General features: G+C 42.4%; 1 protein-coding gene across 2 annotated transcripts in view; it reads left to right on the forward strand.

Moving 5' to 3' along the window:
* The window catches only part of afap1 (actin filament associated protein 1), a 150466-nt gene that overhangs the window by 65863 nt on the left and 63596 nt on the right, over positions 1–21007 (forward strand). For both annotated transcript variants that reach the window (XM_083937348.1, XM_083937349.1), the window contains exons 4-6: positions 7717–7825; positions 8005–8216; positions 8422–8601. In XM_083937348.1, the coding sequence (XP_083793474.1) occupies positions 7717–7825; positions 8005–8216; positions 8422–8601 (501 nt within the window). The remainder of the gene's footprint in view (positions 1–7716; positions 7826–8004; positions 8217–8421; positions 8602–21007) is intronic.

Here is a 21007-nt window from a genome sequence, read left to right on the forward strand (position 1 = left end):
GCTTAGTGCACTTAAGAGTGTGTCAGTCAGGTAGGAACTAAAAACCCACTTTACACTCTCACACACGTTAACCCACGTAACACACTCTCACAAACAAATATACATACACACGCTAGTCACACACATTTGTTCTCAGCTCCAGTGGCTGACGTCTAAAGCTAACGTTAAAATCCGACACATTAACCGTAGCCTCATGAGTTGGCATGTCGCATGAGCTTTCTAAAACAGAAAGTATCCTTTCTTTAATGTCTTGACTTACCTAAATTTCATTATGGGTTTTCTTTTCCACGCCTATGTAATGTAGGTGTGTCCAAATGTCGTTTCTTCTTTTTCTCTCAAAGACAATCCCCGGCCGGCCTGCCATCGGTCCCTTTCCCTGTGTCAGACTTTGTTCTCATTTTTCTTTCTTAGTTGTCGGTAATGCTAACCCGCAGCAGCTGCATCTTCTGAATCTAAATAATGCTGTGTGTGGTGATTGAGGAAGTGACGTCACCCAGACGCGAGACACAGGAAACAGAAAAAACGCTAAATAATAATAATAACGTGACTAAACGAGACGAAACAACGTTATTTCGCCTCGTTTTGGTCAACGCAAATGAAAAGACATTTTAGCATAGTTTCTATTTTGTAAACCAAATTTAGTCTCGTTTTTATTCGTCAACAACATTGCATTATATATTTAATTATAGTTATTGTCACATGACCAGCATTTACGTTGCGTCTCGTCTAGTTTCCTCACGTGATAAAGGTTCGTTGACAAGAAAACATTGTTGAAATCTTCTCAACTGACACAATGGTTAATATTCTCTAATTGTGCTTACTGCTTTTATCACAAAATAAAGGTTTTTGTTGAAGTACCTTGGTTATTTCAAAAACATGCTAGTAGAGCAGTGGGATAGAACAGATAAACAGGATTAAAAAACAGTATTTCAGAATTAATCAAGAATTGATGCTTTGTTCTCTAATTTGATCTCCACTGTAGCCTTTTTGAAAACTTTTTTTTTAACATTAATTTGCACAGGAAGAGAAGGAATGATCAGAAATATTAACATCAATCACAACAACCTTAGAAATGCTAACACTGCAAAACCACCAACAAAAACTACACAGTCAAATACAGATTTTTAGACCATAGTTCTGAAAATTCTTCTAAAAAGGCTGCACAGTATTTAGGTGGCCTGTAGACATTCAGGAACATAACTCAGGAATAATAATACAACTGAAGAGCCACATATTTAAAGTAGGCAAAGTTTCCATAACCGTTCCATAGTCGTTGTGGCTGCATGTCAGCCAGCTCCTTTTATGAATGTTCCACATTGTAACAGCAATGGATGCTGACAACACTGCAAGGCGGATGCCTGATTGGCTCAACTGTAACCAATAGTCCATAGCACATAGTTTCATAACAGTTATGGCGTTTAAATATAAATATAATATAAAGAAAAATAAAATGGGTTTTCCAAAAGAGGAACATGTCTGCAGTCCTCACTGCTTAATGGTAATTTCAGAGAGACTTAGAGTGTGGCCTTATAACATCTTTACAGCTTTACAACATTTTATGCACTGGTACTGGTTAGTACTTCTGGCTCCTGTAACCCATTATTAAAAGCATTATTACTGTTCATTTACATCCTTAAGAATTCCTAATTTCAATTTGAAAAGCCATTTGACATCAGACACATTGCATATTGCCTTTCTAGGGACAAACACTACATATGGTCCTTTTCCACAGAAGACATTTTTACATATGACTGTAGCAGAAACATGGGTGTAAATAATACAATGAATGACGGCTGGATTCTATTTAGCTGCCTCAGTGTCAGGGTTCTGGTATCATTCGTGCTGAATTAATGTCACACTGTCATATGCAGATGTTTCCCCTTTCATTTGACCTGAGCTCTGCGTGAATGCCGTAGTGTCACTAAGGGGGGGTCAGACATGATTTATTCAGGTGTTAGTTTCAGTGGCTGCAGAAGCTGCAGTGCACACCAGGTGGTACATGTGAGCAGCCCAGTAGGTACTGACAGACAAAGGGAGAAAGGAGATGAAAACATTTTGGGAATGAATCATAGCACTTTAGCACAAATTATCTGCTGGACTTTTACAGTATACTTAGGGCGCGCTCACACTATCCTCCCGGACCGAGACCCGGACTTTAGGGTACTTGTCCCCCCTCCCTCTCCCCCCCGCGCCCCAGCCCCGTTTGTACTCACACTACCAGGGCCTCGGCCAATACTTCTTGCTGTCCATACGCCTTCAAGCCGTAACACGTCACAGGCATTGATCGCGTGTGTGTGGCTTTGTTTACAAATCTTTCCACAGACAGTTTTTGTGCGTCTTGTCGACTGTTTTTGAATATTTTCATCCGACCAAATCTGCAGTAAACACTCCACCTCCGCATCACACCAACATGAACCTTTCACCGCCATTGTTGTTGTTGTTAAATGTCCGCGCATGGTCCGTCCTTCTATTTACATGTCCGAACAGGCGGACATAACGCTACTGCCGTAGGGCTCGTGCTCGTGCTCGTACATGTGCAAACGGCTCCGCTAAAGCCCACCTATTTCAAGCGGGCCGTGGCGGCCCAGCTGGCCCCAGTTGAGCGCGGAGCGGGTGCGCTCACACTACTTAAAGGTACTAGACTTTAGCTGAAAAACCGGTTTTGGCCGCGGCCAAAAGGATAATGTGATCACGCCCTTACACATTACAGAGTCTTACAGCGTGCTCACACTGTGCTTTTGGCCGCGGCCAAAACCGTTTTTTCAGCTAAAGTCTAGTACCTTTAAGTAGTGTGAGCGCACCCGCTCCGCGCTCAACTGGGGCCAGCTGGCCCTCCACGGCCCGCTTGAAAGAGGTGGGCTTTAGCGGAGCCGTTTGCACATGTACGAGCACGAGCGTGCGCACGTGTACGCGCACGAGCACGAGCCCTACGGCAGTAGCGTTATGTCCGCCTGTTCGGACATGTAAATAGAAGGAAGGACCATGCGCGGACATTTAACAACAACAACAATGGTGGTGAAAGGTTCACGTTGGTGTGGTGCGGAGGTGGAGTGTTTACTGCAGATTTGGTCGGATGAAAATATTCAAAAACAGTCGACAAGACGCACAAAAACTCCGAGGTCTATGGAAAGATTTGTAAACAAAGCCACACACGCGATCAATGCGTGTGACGTGTTACGGCGTGATGGCGTGTGGACAGCAAGAAGTATTGGCCGAGGCCCTGGTAGTGTGAGTACAAACGGGGCTGGGGCGCGGGGGGGAGAGGGAGGGGGGACAAGTACCCTAAAGTCCGGGTCTCGGTCCGGGAGGATAGTGTGAGCGCGCCCTTAATTGCATAGTGTACATTGTGTTATGACTATAGACAGTATAAAATAAATGGACAGAACTCAATGGAAACAATTAATGGCTGAGTTCCTCTGGTTCTGTGGCTTCACGCCGTCAGGGCAGATAGACAAGTTCAATCACAGGTAGTATTAAATAGGAAAAGAAAAAAAAAGATAAGACTAAATAAAACAATTTTTATTTCACAATTTCTGCTCAGTGACTTAATTCTATGTAATATATGCATGTCCAAACAATGACTTGCAGCACATGAAAAACCGGCAACTTTAAAAACAATATCAGGCTTACTTAGGCTGTTAAATGTCAACTGAAAAACGCAGTGCAAACCAATAGCTTATTTAGCTTACCAACGGATGATATCGCACATTTATCTTCAAATTATAAATAAATTAATTTGGGGTTATCTGTAATTATGAATATTAAATGTGTACTATATAAAGAATACTCAGCAAATACATGTACACATGTAGATACAGTTGTATCGGTAAATATACTATATTATATAAAGAAAAACAGCTGAGTAAATATACTCTGTGCCACATTAACCCTAGCTACAGATTGATTTAAAAAACAGATGTTAACAATGATGAAATGCACAGACAACAGGACGGTCATGTCTCGTCTGGGACCCTAACCCGTCCGTTGATTCAGCTCTACAGCCGAAAATCGGCTGAATAAATAAGATGAATATCAGTCCACCAGTCAACATCAAGTCCTGTGAGTTTATCGATTATCCCATTTTTCAGTTCTTGTTTTCAGCTAACTGTAGCTGTCACTTTAACATTACTTTTTCAGCTGCTTATTTCACTGTAGAGTCAACATGCAGAACTGCAGACACTCATTGTCATTGCAACCCACTTTGTGGTCGGAGGGTGTATTTTCCTTTAATCCTGTCAACAGATTTTAAGCATACTGCTGCCCCCTAACGTCTACAGTTTTCAGGTGCAGCCCCCACTTAATCCTTCCTGCTTCCCGCCACGATGCACTGCTGTGGAATGACAGGGGGGGTGGTCAGATGAAATGGGAAACATCTGTACCAGGGGTCCTTGTAGGGCACTACAGATAAAACAGACAGATTGTGTAGTGGACATTAGGGATGGAACGGTTCACAAAATCCACTGTTCGGTTGTTTTCGGGTCACAGTTTTTCAGTTCGGTTCGGTTGTTTTTTCTATTTCTTTTAGATTCTAAAAATACCGTGTATCAGATCTGTAGCCCAAAAAATTTTAATCAGATATTCTCAAGGACATGTCATGCAATCATGCAAAAATTAAAAATAATATGGCAGCTTGCTTAGGGATTTACAGTAACAATCTTAAATGAAAGTGAAGTGAGATTTTGAAACAGTAGGAGACACATTGCTACAGTTACGCGTTTATATATTTAGTTTGCAAAAAGGTAAACAATTGTTTGCCTTCTAGGTAAGAATATAAACATTTTTACATTATCAAATCTTGAAAAAAATGAAAAAAAAATAGGTTTTCTTTCACTAAAATACACACAAACAGCAATCACTGAACTGACTGAAATAGCCAACATCAGGGTTAATTTGGACGAAAATTATCCAAAATGAGGGGCCGGAAAAATATGAGCATCACAATGGATATTGTAAAACAATGCAGTGACATAGGAGTAAATAAGTCCTAAGTCATAAATAAGTCATAGAGTGTGGTCTTTACCTATTCTGTAAAGTGTCCTGAGATAACTTTTGTTATGATTTGACACATTTGAATTAAGTGCATACAGTATATTGTCTTTATTTTATCAATGTAAATATTATTCATAGGCCTCAAAGTGCAACAAGCTTGTCAAAAAACAATCCTTGTTAAATGAACAAACCTGTTAACCAGAGTCCTCAAAGCAATTTCAGTCAAAAGCAACTGGACTTGTGAGATCCAGGTTACTGGATCTCCACACCAGCTAGTTGGACCAGTCCCAGCCTGGTCAGATGCGTACATGAACTGATGAAGCCTCTTGGATGAGAGGTGAAACGTCTTCCTAGACAAATAACCAAGTCCAGTTTCTTTTGACTGAAATTGCTTTGAGGATAACGATGACCTGGAGAAATGAGAAGATTCACAGGCCTGTTAACCAGAGGTTTTTACTTAATTATTGGACTAAAGTACAAGTTTGAGATTCTTGTCCTTTACTTGAGCATTTTATTTACATGCTACTTAATTCTTCTACTCCACTACAAACCAGTAGAAATATTCTACTTTTTACTCCACTGCATTTATCTGATTACTTCAGTTACTAGTTACTTTACCAGGCTTACAAGCATATATGAAACATTAGTTTATTCATCAAAAACTGGACTGACACAAATTAATGTAATATAAATGTAGAGTAGCATGATTTTTCTGAAAATGCCTAATCAACTTATCCTCTTTACACACCGATATGGCTGCAGAGTAAGCACAGGCTTCACAGTGACAGAAACAAAAACTTCTCTGTCTATTCTCTGGTGAACTGACGGTTTTCTGTGACAACCTTTCTTTTTTTCAGAGTAGAAAGAGACATTGATGTGGTGATTTAACCACGGATTTGACTAGACAGAAACGAACAAACGGAGCGGAGTTTAGTGAGCTGTTGCCAAGAAGATTTAAAAAAACAACGAAGAAGAGCGTAGCGAGAGCGTGAGTAGCGGGAACGTGCATAGCGGGAGCGTGCGTAGCGTTCTGGCCGTGTTTGAACAAACAGAGCGGAGTTTAGCGAGCTGTTTCCAAGAAGATTCAAAAAACCCACGAAGAAGAGTGTAGCGGGAGCGTGCCTAGCGGGGGCGTGCCTAGCGGGGGCGTGCCTAGCGGGGCCGCGTTTGCGGGACGCGCAAAGTTACCCGCGAATTGTGGCACATTTAGCCTGCCATACATGCTGGGATTTGACACGTAGCGGTGAGATCTAGCGCTGAGATGGATACGAGAAAAGGACAGTGGTCATGAAGGCTTACGCTAAGTTACACCTCATAAACCGAACGGTACACAAGTGTACCAAACTGTGACAAGCGTACCGAACGGGACAGATTTTTTTAATAAACCGTTCCACCCCTAGTGGACATCAGTCCATGGGCTCAGAAACACTTCCATAAACCATTGTCTGTGAACACAGTTTACTGCTGCATCCACAAATGACGGTTGAGATTCCACCATACAAAGAGGAAACTGTATATAAACCAGATTCAGAAACACAGCAGTCTTCTCTGGGCCTAAGCTCATTTAAGATGGATGACCAGTGGAAAACTGTCCTGTGGTCTAACGAGTCAACAGAACAATTATTTTTGGAAATCATCGTTGCTGCGTCCTTAGCGCTATAGACAAGAGGCACCATCCTGCTCGTTATCAGCATTATCGGCATCAAATTCTAAATGATTTTCAAATATTCAAAAACAATTACATTTTTCTCTTTCAAAATTAAAAAAATTGCTTTAGTGCTACTTTAAATTAAATATGAGGTTTCAATGATATGCAAATTATTGCATTCTGCTTTTATTTGTATTTTACACAACACCCCAACTCTTTTGTCAAATGGGCTGTAGAATTTAAAAATAATAGCAGTAATGACAATAGAAAAAAAGAATGATAACTAGTTCATAACTGGATATAAAAGAATAATATGAATATTAGCAATAATAGCAGTAATAATATTAAACTAAATTATGTTGATTAATAATATTAATTATGGTAATTATAGGTAGGAATGATATCCCCGTAATGGTCAGACATTGGACAAAGCAGGAAAAGCAAAGGCAGAATTAATAACATTAATGATGGCTGTATTCTATTAAGGAAGACATTTCTGGGCTCTGGTTTTGTGCATTTTCACTCACTAACATAGCTTACTGAGTCACTTAATGGAACAGAACCATCACTAATGTGATTATTTCATTTCGGCTGTGAAAGGGTCTATTAGGAGAGAAGCCCCGTTAGCATTTACACCACCGAACAGCATGTTGGGTACAGCAGTACATTCAGGAACAGATGATGAAAGAGAGACTGGAAATGTGACATTGTAGCAAACATTTCAACCATCAGTGATGTAACTTTCAAAATGAACGCTTCTGTTTAAGAAAAAAGCCTGGTCCCAAAGGTTGATGCAAAGTTATTTTCATGGCAACTGTATTGCTCAGGACCCAAGGAAGTTTCAACTGTGAAGTTGTTTGAATGAGCTTGGCGATACTGGAGGCCAAGTAGCCCGTTCTAAACAGGCACTGCACTAGTTTCTAGTTTTCTAAAATGTTGTTTCTCTGCCAGTGATATGGTCTGTGTGGGTGACAGTTCAAACACTTAAAAGAGTTGAAGCGTTAAAATGTCAATTATAAAAGCTGTCATTTTATTTGATGTGAACTTGTCATTAGTGGAAGTTTATGTTCTCTCTACAGTCTCCAAACAACGGTCCTCCTCCTCTGCCCAGCTCCTCTCTACCAGAAGGATACTATGAGGAAGCTGTCCCTTTAAGTCCTGGAAAGGCTCCTGAATACATCACTGCCAGTGAGTGGCAAACTAATTTTCAATTCACAACACTGATGTTATGCTCTTATTCATATCCATACAGTACACGCTGTTGAATAAAAAAAATTTTTTATATTTACTTGTAATTTAATCATGGAAAATGTGTGGCAGTATATGAAAAACAATATTTACGACTTCATTCTGCACCTCCCTCTCAGACTATGACTCTGACGCCATGAGCAGCTCCTATGAGTCATATGACGAGGAAGAGGAGGATGGGAAGTGCCAGAAGATGCGTCACCAGTGGCCGTCTGCAGAGGCGTCAATGGATCTGGTGAAGGATGCTCGGATCTGTGCATTCTTGCTGCGCAAGAAACGCTTTGGCCAGTGGACCAAACTCCTCTGTGTCATCAAAGATAACAAACTGCTGGTAAGGGACACATGTAGCATAGCAAGGCACAGTTTAAAGCGTTCCAATAGAAGATATATGTACATACTTGTGCATGTTTGCATGTGTAGAAATAGTGACATTAAAAATTTTAGCCAAGTGATGACGTAAAAAAACATGACAGACGGCAGCATCATGTTTAATTCGTCCAGTTAAACTTTTTCTCGCTCCTTTTCTCTCCCTCCAGTGTTATAAGTCCTCAAAAGACCACACCCCCCAGATGGAGCTGACCCTGTCAGGGTGCAGCATCACTCACATCCCTAAAGACGGGAAAAAGAAGAAGCATGAACTGAGGGTCGTCCACCAGGGAGCAGATGCACTGGTGCTGGCTGTGCAGAGTAAAGAACAGGCTGAGGAGTGGCTCAAGGTAACACAATGAACCCAAAAACCAGATTGCATTAAAGATGTATTTTACCCATTTTAATCCAGGTCTGTGTCATGGCAATGTGGGCGTTATGTTTAGATGAACAATGTTTGGCCTGTCTCCATGGCAGAACGGAGCATCAAAGATGTGGCGAAATTTGGGAAGTGATGACACAAAATTATCCTTTTTGCGTCATTGTTCTCCTCGGCAATGCTCCCTTCTAAAGCAGCAAAATAGCAAAGTCACTATATAAACTTAATAATATCTAAATGGAAACAAATCCAAAATGTCAATACAATAAATGGTATTCCTGACATCAAAATCAAGTTTACAATGAAACTGAGGTTATTTTGCAATGGCATCACACCAGCTGCGACGCCAAATCAGGCCAGGGGAGCAAAGTGTTGGGGCAATGGCTGGTACCCTTGCTCAGACAGCACCCATCTTTGAACTTGACCTTCATTTTGATCTCAACAACAAACCTGTTAAGTTTTGTGATTGTATCTTTACCATCGATCCAAGCTTCTTTTTTTATTCTTTGTTTTTGTGAAACAGAAATACAACAAACATGGAATGTTATACTGATCTATATAATCTTATAGAGGTTATAGCAGGTTTATACAGCAACACACACACACACACACACAATTCATTTTTCCCAGTAATGCAAGAATGTATTAACTGGTAAAGGTAGCAAAAGAAGTCATTATCTACATACTTTGACCATCAGTCACAGTATCTACTCAGTCAGACTTTGTTGGAGGTTTGGTCTGCAACCCTTTTAGTGCTACAGCTTTCTTGCTCAGCATTGTGACTGCTGAAACTATAATAGATAGTTGTCTACCAACACAGACCTCTTCTGATCTCACCTGTCTGTACACCTACACCTGGTATGACAATTTGCATCTCCATTACCAAAACTTGGTACCTGGTATTATTTTTGGCATCATATATGTCAAGATCCATACGAGCATAGCTGATACTAGAAGGTGATGTCATGAACGCTATGTCCGATTCCAACACCCAGCACTTTAAATACTGGCAACAGTGTAACAGCCAACAGTTGCCACTGTTTGATTTCAAATGTTTCTCGACGTTCAACATGCCAGCTGTGTAGAAAAACCACACCATTGTCCGTTGCCGAGGTGCAGATGTTCCGGTGTCTGGTGGTTGAGGATAAAATCAATAAAGAGCAGGACTGAACCACCCAAAACGAAAGGATATACAAGGAGGTGGCCAAGATGCTGAAGGATCACTGGTACCACCGGACCAGCAGTGTAGACAAAAGCTCAAAGGGACTACAGGTCCAGAACGGCTGGAGTGGGTTGAACCGCAAGAATTGGAAATGGTTCGACCGAATGGACGCCATATACGGACATTGACCTATGAACAAGGGTAGGGTGGGTGGCCTCGACTTGACCATGTCTTTGTTGGATGCGATTGATGATGGTAAGTGTTTTTGAAACTTAAGTCTGTAGTTTGCTTTAAAGCAAAGTAGGACTTTACTTATCCTATTGATGGGAAGCGCACTTGGAACAAGGATATTTTGACTCTTGAACTTGTGTAAACTAACATCATTGTCTCCTGTATGCACACAGTGAGCTAGCTATTTATTAGCAATCAACGGTAACTCCATGCTCTGCTAACGTATTCGCTTCTGACGACAAAACCTAAAGTCAGCATGTCATCAATGAATGTGTTCATCTGTCAAACTGTATAATATGTTGTTTTTATTACTTTTATTTTTGTATTGAATTTTGCAGACAAGTACACAAGAAAAAATATAGCAGCCGTACAGTGTTTCTGCTATAAAGTGAAAATACAGAGACAAAATTTAAAAAAAACCCAACATGAATCCTGCAATCCCTCCCGACAACCCATGTCAGACACGGTCACAATAACCAATCAAGCAACCAAACAACATATAACATAAGTAGATAGGTTAAGTAAAAAACATCAAAATAACTAATAGCAAAAATAAATAGGATAACAACAAAAAAAAGGCAGTAGACACTTAGTATCTTCAGCGTCATTAGGACTAACAGTAAGACTAATAATAATAAGAGCCAGCAGTGAGTCCCAGGTTTGGTAGAATGCTGTACACATTTTGTACACAAAAACAGCCAGACATAAAAACAGTTTCTACCCCCAGGCCGTCACACTGCTGAACAATTGACCCCACCCGACACATCACACACACATGCCAGACATACAAGACACATGCACCTAATGCACCTTATGTATATCACTGTAAATAATATAACAAAGATATTTATAACAGCCTGGTCACTTTACTTTGCACAATTATTTTATCTTTCTATTTTAAATTTCTCATATTTACTGTTAACCTATTTTTAATATTACCTCTATTTTTTATCTTAAATTATTGTTCTGTGTTGTTCTGTTATTGTTCTGTCATTGTTATTGTTATTGTTATGTTTAGGTTTGTCCTGTTAAATGTTTGGAAACTGTGAGTAAAGCATGAGCCGGAGTCAAATTCTCTGTATGTCCAACATACTTAGCAATAAACCTGATTCTGATTCTGATTCTGATTCTGATTCTGATGCTGTCAAAGATCCCCTCTGTGAAAACCTTAACTTCTCTAACCTTAGACATTGTAAAATTTCACGTGTCCAACTATTATGAGTTACGTCTGCTGAGCAGGGTGGTAAAGGCCACGACACGTTGCGTAGTAATGGGCAGATTTTTTGACGGAGGGAGCTCAAAAAGAGCAGTCAGGGGATTGGGTTCAAAATTTGTTTTAAGAGCCTGTTTGATGGTTTGAAATATATTGGACCAAAATTCAGCAAGCTTCAAACACGTCCAGAATTTGTGCGTGGTCGGCTGGGGACTGCTTACAACGGTTACAAGCATCACTGTGACTAGAGTATATCTTAGCCAATTTAGCATTGGTGAAATGGGTTCTATGAAGCACCTTCCACTTTGTACTTTGAGGCCCTTATCTGACCATATGTGGCATGCAAGGTCAGTGCAGGACGGGGGAAACGCATAGTTATTCAAAACTGGGGCAAGGATCGAAGTTGTACTGCTTCCTGAACTGGATCCGAATTTTAATGGTATTGACGACAACCGGATGAGGTGAGACCTTGTGGGCAGTTATGGGGAGCTGTGAGAAAATCATAAAATGCAAAGAGCAGGAGGAAGATGTTCTCAGTATGAGCCCAGGGCGGGCAGACGTCTGCAACTCCAAGGCTGAGCCAATATACAAGTTTATTCATTTTGCAAGCCCAGAAGTAGTGGCAGAAATTAGGGAAAGCTAGAACCCCTTCAGGTTTAGGGAGTTGAAGAATCTATTTTTTTAAACGGCTGGTTTATTCTGCCAAATGAAGGCGTTAAGTTGTTGGTCTGGATTAGTAAAAAACAATTTGTTAAGACAAATTGGGAGGTGTTAAAAAAGATACAGGAACTTTAGTAAAATGACCATCTTAAATAGATAAACTCAGCCTGCAAGGGACAGGGGGAGGCCCACCCATCTAGACGAGTCTGACTTGCATTTATCCAATAGCAGCTGGAAGTTCTTTTGAAAAAGGTCCCTGAAGGAGCTGGTGATAAAAAACCCCAAATACTTGAACCCCTCGACAGCTGTTTTGGTGTGTACACTTTTCTGAATATTCAACTTGTACCCCGATAGGTGCCCAAACAGGTCCAGAGGGTTTGAAATATATAAGAGAAGTATACCGTTAGTATTTACAGATGTAGAGGGGGTTACATACAGAAGCTTAACCCAAGAAATAAAATTAGAATAAAAGCCAAATTTCTCCAAAATGAAAAATAGAAAGCCCCACCCCACCCGGTCGAAAGGCTTTCTCTGCATCTAGCGCCACTACGACCTCAGGAGTGTCCAACCCAGGTGAGAATATGTTTTGAGCAACTTTCTGGTATTGAAGAATGGGTGTCTCCCTTATGTGAAGCCTGTCTGGTCTAGTGAAGTTATCGATGACATCCCACTTTGGAGGCGGAGGGTGAGGACCTTAGCAAGGATCTTACAATCTACGTTTAAAAGTGAGACCGGTCTGTAGCTGCCACATGAAGTAGAATCCCTGTCTTTCTTCAGGAGCAATAAAATAGATGCCTCACACAAGGTTGCTGGCAGTCTACCTTCATGAAAGGAGCCATTGAACATTCTCACAAAGATATGAGCTAATAGCATCGAGTACGCCGTAAAGAACTCGACTGTAAAACCATCAGGACCAGGAGATTTCCTGTTTTGCATAGACTTGATCGCTTCATGCACCTCCAACAGAGAGATGGTTCCCTAGCGATATGGAGAGGTGGACTAAGTTCCATTGAGAAATATAGGATAACACTTGTCCCCGAATAGTAGCTTTAAGCACTTCACACAGAGTTCCACTGCTGACATCAGGGGTGTCATTAAGCTCTAAGTAAGAGCGGATTTGAGACGCAACAAAAAAATTTTAACTTACTATCTGACAGTAAGTGTGAGCTGAACCTCCATGGTGAACAGGGAATTGTATCCCATGGAGAACTAATGTCTACTGTGGTAGGAGCATGGTCAGAGACTATTGGGTGGTATTCACATGCTCTCACACTGTCGAGGAGATTGTTTTCAAGTAAGAAGAAATCAATCGAGAGAATGTGTGGTGTATGTGTGAAAAAACGGAGAAAGCTTTCCCATGGGGATTTCCCCAGCGGATCTGAGATATGTTTCCTGCAGAAACCTCATATCCATCTTAACCCTCTGAGGACTAAGGCTGTTTTCTCAATTTTGCATACTTTGTAAATTCCCTTTTTAAGGGTACTTGCATATAACATTGTACCCAAGTATTTCTGCAATTTCCCAGTTTGGGATCAATAAAGTATTTTTTTATTTATATGGAAATGTTCAGAACAAACTCAGCTTTATGTTTAGTGAGGCCCAAATTTCTCCTAGAGCAATGTGTTAAGAGATTAATTGGCCCAAGTGAATTCTGCTTTTTCAAATTCTTTATCTCTTATGTAAACATACCTATACTCATGTGGGCGAACTGTTTTGGTGCTTCAAATGAGTTTACCAAAGCCTTAGGTTCACAGAAGTAGTGTAATATATGAATAAAATAGATGCATGTAAAATGAATGTCTGAAATGGAATTTTGTCAGTATCCCTTTTTTGAGAAAAAGTGTTGTCTCGCTCTTTTTTCACCATGAAGTGGGACTTCATACTAGATATCTAGCTTCATGGGATGTGTGCAAATGAAGAAAAATAGCATTACAAATGTTTCTCTTCCAAGCCAAATATTTATTATATACAAAATACACAATTTACAATATTTACATAATGTGCATGTTTTTATGTTTATGTTCCTGGTAGCGAATTGAATAAGTCGAGTCAGTTCTTGCTTGGTTAGAAGGAAAACCTGCAGCCCTTTACTGGATCAGTTTGACATGGCTAAATGATAACATCCCCGACTCTGCCATACAACTGGAGCAGCTAGCATGCTACCGAGCGGATAGGGCACTCATAGAAGGAGGTAAAACGAAAGGCGGGGGAGTCTGTGTTTACATCCCAGATGCATTGTGCCGAGACGTAACTATAGTATGCAGACACTGCTCACCACTGGCGGAGTTTATGATCGTGCAGCGCCGGCCGTTCTATCCGCCAAGGGAGATAACAGCGATTCTGCTGGTCGCTGTTTATATACCCCCAACTAACAACAACAGTGATAGGAAGGCGGCGCTGAACGAGCTGTATCAGGCCATCAGCGAACAACAGACAGCACACCCAGATGGTTTCGTCATTCTCGCTGGAGATTTCAACCACGCGAACCTGAAGTCTGTTTTGCCGAAATTTCATCAGCATGTTCACTTCCCAACAAGAGGAGATAACACCTTGGACGTTGTTTACACTTCTCACAAAGGTGCATACAAAGCCACCCCCCTCCCCCACATCGGCCTCTCTGACCACATCACTGTTATGCTAATGCCAGCATACAGACAGAGAGTAAAAGTGACCAAAGCAGTTCCAAAGCAGGTGAGAGTGTGGTGTGAAGATGCATCAGAAATGCTAATGGACTGCTTTGAATGCACAAACTGGGAAATATTCAAACAGGCAGCTACCTACAACAACCACACAGACATCGAAGAATACACCGATACAGTGACCGCCTATATCACCAAATGCATTGATGATTTGACCCACACAAAGAGCGTCATCACACGGGCTAACCAGAAGCCATGGCTGACAGGGGATGTCCACCGACTGCTGAGAGCCAGAGACAAGGCTTTCAAGGCAGGAGACGAACCTGGCCTGAAGACCGCAAGAGCCAACCTGTCACGAGGCATCAGGAAAGCAAAACTAGACCACACACACAGGATAACCCGCCACTTCAGCGACGGCTAAGATTCAAGGAGCCTATGGCAGGGGATCCAGTCTATCACGGACTATAAGCCCACGCCACAGAGCTGCGAGAGCAACATCACTCTGCTCAACAACCTGAACAGCTTCTTTGCACGCTTTGAAGAACAAAACAACACACAGTCCACAGAAGACCCCACCCCCTCCGCACGACCAGACTCTGTGCCTGTCCGCATCCAGTGTGAAAAGAACACTTTCCACCATCAACACCAGGAAAGCAGCGGGTCCAGACAACATCCCTTGAAGGGTGCTGAGAGACTGTGCAGAGGAGCTGAAAGATGTGTTCACAGACATCTTCAACACCTCCCTGAGGCAAGCCACTGTCCCATCATGCTTCAAGACTGCCACCATCATACCTGTGCCAAAGAAACCATCTCCATCCTGTTTCAATGACTACCGCCCGGTAGCATTGACACCAATCATCATGAAGTGCTTTGAACGGCTAGTCATGGCTCACATCAAATCCATCCTACCCCCCACCCTGGACCCCTTCCAGTTTGCATACAGAGCTAAAAGATCCATAGAGGATGCAATCTGCTCTGCCCTCCACCCAGCCCTCACTCACCTGGACAAGAAAGACTCATATGTGAGAATGCTGTTCATAGACTTTAGTTCAGCATTCAATACCATAATACCACAACAACTCATCTGCAAACTCGACAAGCTGGGCCTCAACACCTCCCTCTGCAACTGGCTACTGGACTTCCTCAGCCAGAGGCCACAAGCAGTGCGTGTCGGCAACAACACCTCCAGCAGAATCACTCTGAGCACAGGGGCCCCACAAGGCTGCGTGCTCAGTCCTCTGCTTTTCACACTGCTGACACATGACTGTGAACCAACCTACAGCTCAAACCACCTGGTGAAGTTTGCAGATGACACAACTCTGGTGGGGCTCATCACCAAGGGAGACGCAATACAGGAAAGAGGTAGACCTCCTGACCTCATGGTGCAAAAGCAACAACCTCCTGCTAAATGTCAGCAAGACAAAGGAGGTTGTTGTCAGCTTCCAGAGAGGTCAGACCCAACAACCCCCACTGACCATCGACGGTGCTGCTGTAGAGAGGGTGAGCAGCGCCAAATTCCTGGGGGTGCACATCAGCGAGGACCTCTCCTGGACCACCAACACCACAGCACTGGCAAAGAAAGCACAGCAGCGCCTCTACATCTTGCGGAAACGCAAGCGGGAAGGGGCCCCTCCACCCATCATGATAACATTCTACAGGGGCACAATTGAGAGCATTCTCACCAGCTGCATTACTGTGTGGGGTGGAAGCTGCACTGACTACAACAAAAAGTCACTCCAGCGCATAGCAAATGCAGCTGGAAAAATCATAGGAGAAACCCTCCCCTCCCTTCAGGACATTTACACAACCCGCCTCACCCGTAAGGCACTCTGTGAGACTGATGAACTCTCTCACTCCCTCAGCCCCAGCCCCAGCCATCAGAAACCTCAGACTGGCTGGAGTCTAGAGACCCCCACCCACCCCCACCCACCCGCTGCCAGCGTCAGGAACAGTAATGGGTGGGTCTTTATTGATTTTCTGAGTGTCTATTAGTTAGTTTGACAGAAAATGATGACCGACATCACGGTCCACCAACCACATACTGTGAAGGGAGGAAGGGTAAAACAGAATAAAACACATAAAACATTAAAAAACAACATGAAGGAAACAAGCCAATAACATTGTGACCAATCTAAGGGCTACTCCTATAGAAAAAACACCATCTGAGCTCTCCAGCTCGCAACTAACAGCTAAAGAAGTTGAAAATTTTGAACTTCTCAAGCAACATCGCGTGACGCTGTGACACCACAGCCAATAAGTGTTGAGATTGCGGTTAGCATCATCAAAGTTCTCCGTGAAACATCCAGGGGACCTCATCAAGGAAACCAGACTGTTCCTAATAGGATATAATATAATGGATATAACTCTGACCTGTGGATGTTAGCAAAGCAATGCTATAAGCATCTAGTCTGCCGTAAATCTAGAAGAAGAAAAAAGCCATCATTGCATATTGAAGCGACTCCCGGTCTGATCTACGGGAGACCGGGCAGCACCCTGTACAGCGTTGAAGGTTAAATCACTGACGGTCTGATCTCACTACAACACAACAGCTCTTTTAAGAGCTACACACTTCCTCTGAGAACTAATTTCTGTTATTTTAAAAGCTTTCAGATCCCTGGTTAGCACTAATATAATTTCCCATTTAGCACAACAGCCGAATAGGCTGAGCCGGGGGTTAGGTTCAGTTAGCAAGCTGCCTCAGCTTCTAACTGTGACTGCAAAAATGTGACAAATGTGAGCAAGTGCTGCGATACAAGTGTTCCGGGCGATTTAATCGCCTCCAATGCTCCCGGTGAGAATGCACGGTAAGTCGTGTGTGTACACTTTTTGTTCAATAATCCCTTTCCATAAGCAAGAAGGAGGGTTCCCACCACCATCGACAACGACACCCAGCAGCAGTTTCGACATCGGCACCAACTCCGGCACTGGCAACAGCTTTGGCATCAGCACCACTTTCTGCACCGGCAGCGTCCAGCACAACACAGCATGGGTTACCACTGGTAAGAATTTTTTTCATATTGCGTTGAATTTAGCTCCAAATGTATTTGCGCAATATATTTTTTAAACTTGTTTTTGGTTAACCACCCCCCAATTTCTACCTTTCTTCATTGTTGTCTAGGCAAGAGAAAAAAAAGAGTCTGTTCCAACAGAAGCATACAAATCTCATTAGGGACATTCATACCGAAGATTTGGGTCAACAGGAGCTGAACTGAGCCCAGCCCAACACCACCAGTTGCTCCTCAATGAGGCAGGAGAAGCAAGGGATCTGGAAGTGCACATAATGAATGCTGCCTTCAGCGAATCATTTCTGCGTGTGTGGGCCAGTTTGTGGAGGAGATGCGTGAACGGTGTGTGTGACCCATTCCCCCCTACTACAGGATTGGACCCTCTTAAGACATGTATTTAGTTATATGTGTATTTTGGATTTTCATTGCATACACTTTTAATATATAGTTTGGATTTTACACATTTTGTATAATTAGCTGTGCTGCACTGATTTAAATTGGATCCTACTTTGGTTTTAATAAATAATTTAGTGACTTATGTGATTGTATCATTTTTCTATTTCATCTGTCAGTACACAGATGTGTACACTTTATTGGTAGCACCAGTATATCAAGGAATACTATGTAGGAGAGTGAGCCTACACATATTATGGCTAGAATATATTTGTCGCTGAATTAAATATGAATTAACTCGACTGGTTAAAATTTAGGATTTATTTTACCTCGAAGTTGGGCACCACACCAAAATAAGACAGGAAGTTTATTAAACTTTGGTGAAGGTTTAATACCTGTTAGCAACTTAAAGTAATTGATTGTTTAAATTTTATTAGTCTTGTCTCAAACGCGTTAGTTCGTACCACAGCCTTATCAGGGACCATCAATTTCTGCACAGAAGGGAAGACCCTCACAACGACGTAAAGTTATAAACATTTATTGGACTACCTAGCAAGGAGAATACAGAATAGTGCAACACTGAATAGAGGATTGAAAGAGGGTTAAATGTGGATATAAAAAAAGTTTAAGAACAGATTGATTCAGACCTATGGGGCTGATTTATAATATTACTGGCGGACTTAAACTGGCTCTAATTAGCCTGTCAACAGAACTCGGATCAGAACCTTATTACCACCAACGTTTTTTTACCAGGAGTTGTAGTAAAAGGCCAACCTTACTTTGCCGTTGATATTACAGTCGCCCTGGCATCTTACAGTACCAATGCAGGTTCCGTAGGTCCGAGTCCCGGTGTTTGGCGGACCTGAGTTCTGATCTGTAGACTGGGTCAGCTGTGTAGTTGTTTCAGCGGGGCTTGTCTGCTCCCGTCCCGGCTTGGACTCAGCTCTTCAGGTGGCTGCAGCTCTGCACGTGCCTTGTCTGCTCCCGTCCCGGCTTGGACTCAGCTCTTCAGGTGGCTGCAGCTCTGCACGTGCCTTGCCTCTGGCTGTTGTTTGTTGGTTGACAAAAAAAAAGGTTCTGACCTGTTCTGTTGACTGGAGTCGCGAGTTCGATGCAATTTGTCGGCCGGACAAAAAGGCAAAGAGGGCTTTTACTATACTTATAAAAGACAAAAACGTAGCGTAGAAAACTTATAAAGTTGCACGATAAAAATAGATTAAAATGAAAATATTTTAACAAGAAAACAAAATATAAAGTAACGTCTGTTGCGAGCTTTTGGATAACAAAGTTGAACAAAAGAAAACAAAATGCAGGAAGCGCAGAAGAGGGGGAGAAGAGAGAAGAGTGCAGGAGGTGAAGATGAAGTAAGGATGAAGTGAAGAGGGGAAGAGAGGATGAAGTGAAAGCGCAGAGACCTCTGTGTAGACTCTTTATCCCCCGGGGGAGCGAAAAGGGGGGTCTTGGGTTAACCGAACCATATGCGTTCTGAGCGAATTAGCTGCTTTATATTACAGCATTCTAACAGGGAAGATTAAACTATCTCTGGTTGATTTTCCGTTATTAAACTTTTCTGATATCCAATTTAACCAAAATCTTTAGACAGGCAGTTTTAACAGATAACCTTACTGAGTGAAGGGAAGTATTATTAAAACACAGAATATTTCAGGAATTAGACAGAGACTTTGCACTTCTGAAACCACATAAACAAAATCACAACAAGATACATATAATGCATACACAGTTACACATTTGGAAGAATGTCTTTGAACAGCCAGTTGCGATGAAACATTGAACTTTAACTGTTTTTCAAGAAAGAGAGGTTACTATCCAAAATAACACTAAGACTTTAACTTTTGTTAGTTGAAGTGAGGACCAGATAGCCGTCGATGAGAATACTGAGGGGGTGGGATTCGGAGAATGATAATTTGGAACCGATGAGAAGAATTTCACTTTTATTTCCATTGAGTTCGAGCTTGTTGTTTGACATCCAGTTTGTGATGGTTTGCAGGCAGTCGATGAGGGCAGTAGGTGGTAATGTAGTGTCGGTTTGGTAGTGATGAAGATTTGGGTGTCATCAGCATGACGGTGGAAGATACCAAAACGACGGAAGATATTACCAACTGGGAGGATGTGGCTGATGAAGAGTAGGGGACCGAGGACAGAACCTTGTGGAACACCAAAGGAGTGGTGAGGGGGATGATCTGGAATTTCCCCTGTGATGAACTGCAAACAGTCAGACAGGTAAGAGTGGAACCACTGGAGAGGGATGCCAAAGACCCCAGTGCCAGCCAAATGATCAGGGAGGATGGTGTGAGATATTTTGTGGAAGGCAGCACTGAGGTCTAGGAGTATAAGTGTGGTGAGTAGGCCAGAATCCGCTTCTAAGAAAAGGTCATTTGTTATTTGAGTGAGAGTTGTTTCTGAAGTTGGCAGGCTACTGTACGTTCAAGAACATTTGAGATGAATGGGAGGTTTCAGATAGAACGGTATTTATTGAATTCATTCGGGTCTAGGCCAGGTTTCTTTAGTATAGGTGTTAGTGTAGAAGTTTTGAGTGGGGAGGGAACAATACCATTTGACAGGGAGGAGTGAATGATTTGCGTGATGAGTGAGGCGTGTGGGGAGGCAGGCCTTGACCAATGTGGTAAGAAGTGGATCGAGTAGACAAGTTGTAGACCTGGAAGACATGATCAGTTGAGATATCTGTTGATCCGAGGTGGGATGGAGACAGGGTACTGGTGGGCCGGACATTAGGGTTAAGCCAGCCGAGTGTATGACTGAAAAGACAGGTTGGGGGAAGATGGTGATGTATGGAGTAAATGTTGTGGTTCGCATACATTTGATTGATTGTGCTAGGCAAATATGCCTGACGCGCCTCCTACAGTGCCTTGGGTCAGCTGCAGGGTCATCAGCCGGGGACCACCGCTCATTGGAGTTTCGCTCTCTTTAACCCCGGAACACCAGGGACGTCTCCCTGCCACCCCCTGCAGCTGACCCATCTCATTGCTTTGCCCCCCAGTTCTTATCCCTTCTCCTCAGCCACAGCCAGAAGCTCCCCTTCTCTGCTTCCTCAG

This window comes from Echiichthys vipera (assembly GCF_963691815.1).
Source record: "Echiichthys vipera genome assembly, chromosome: 22".
NCBI lineage: Eukaryota > Metazoa > Chordata > Actinopteri > Perciformes > Trachinidae > Echiichthys > Echiichthys vipera.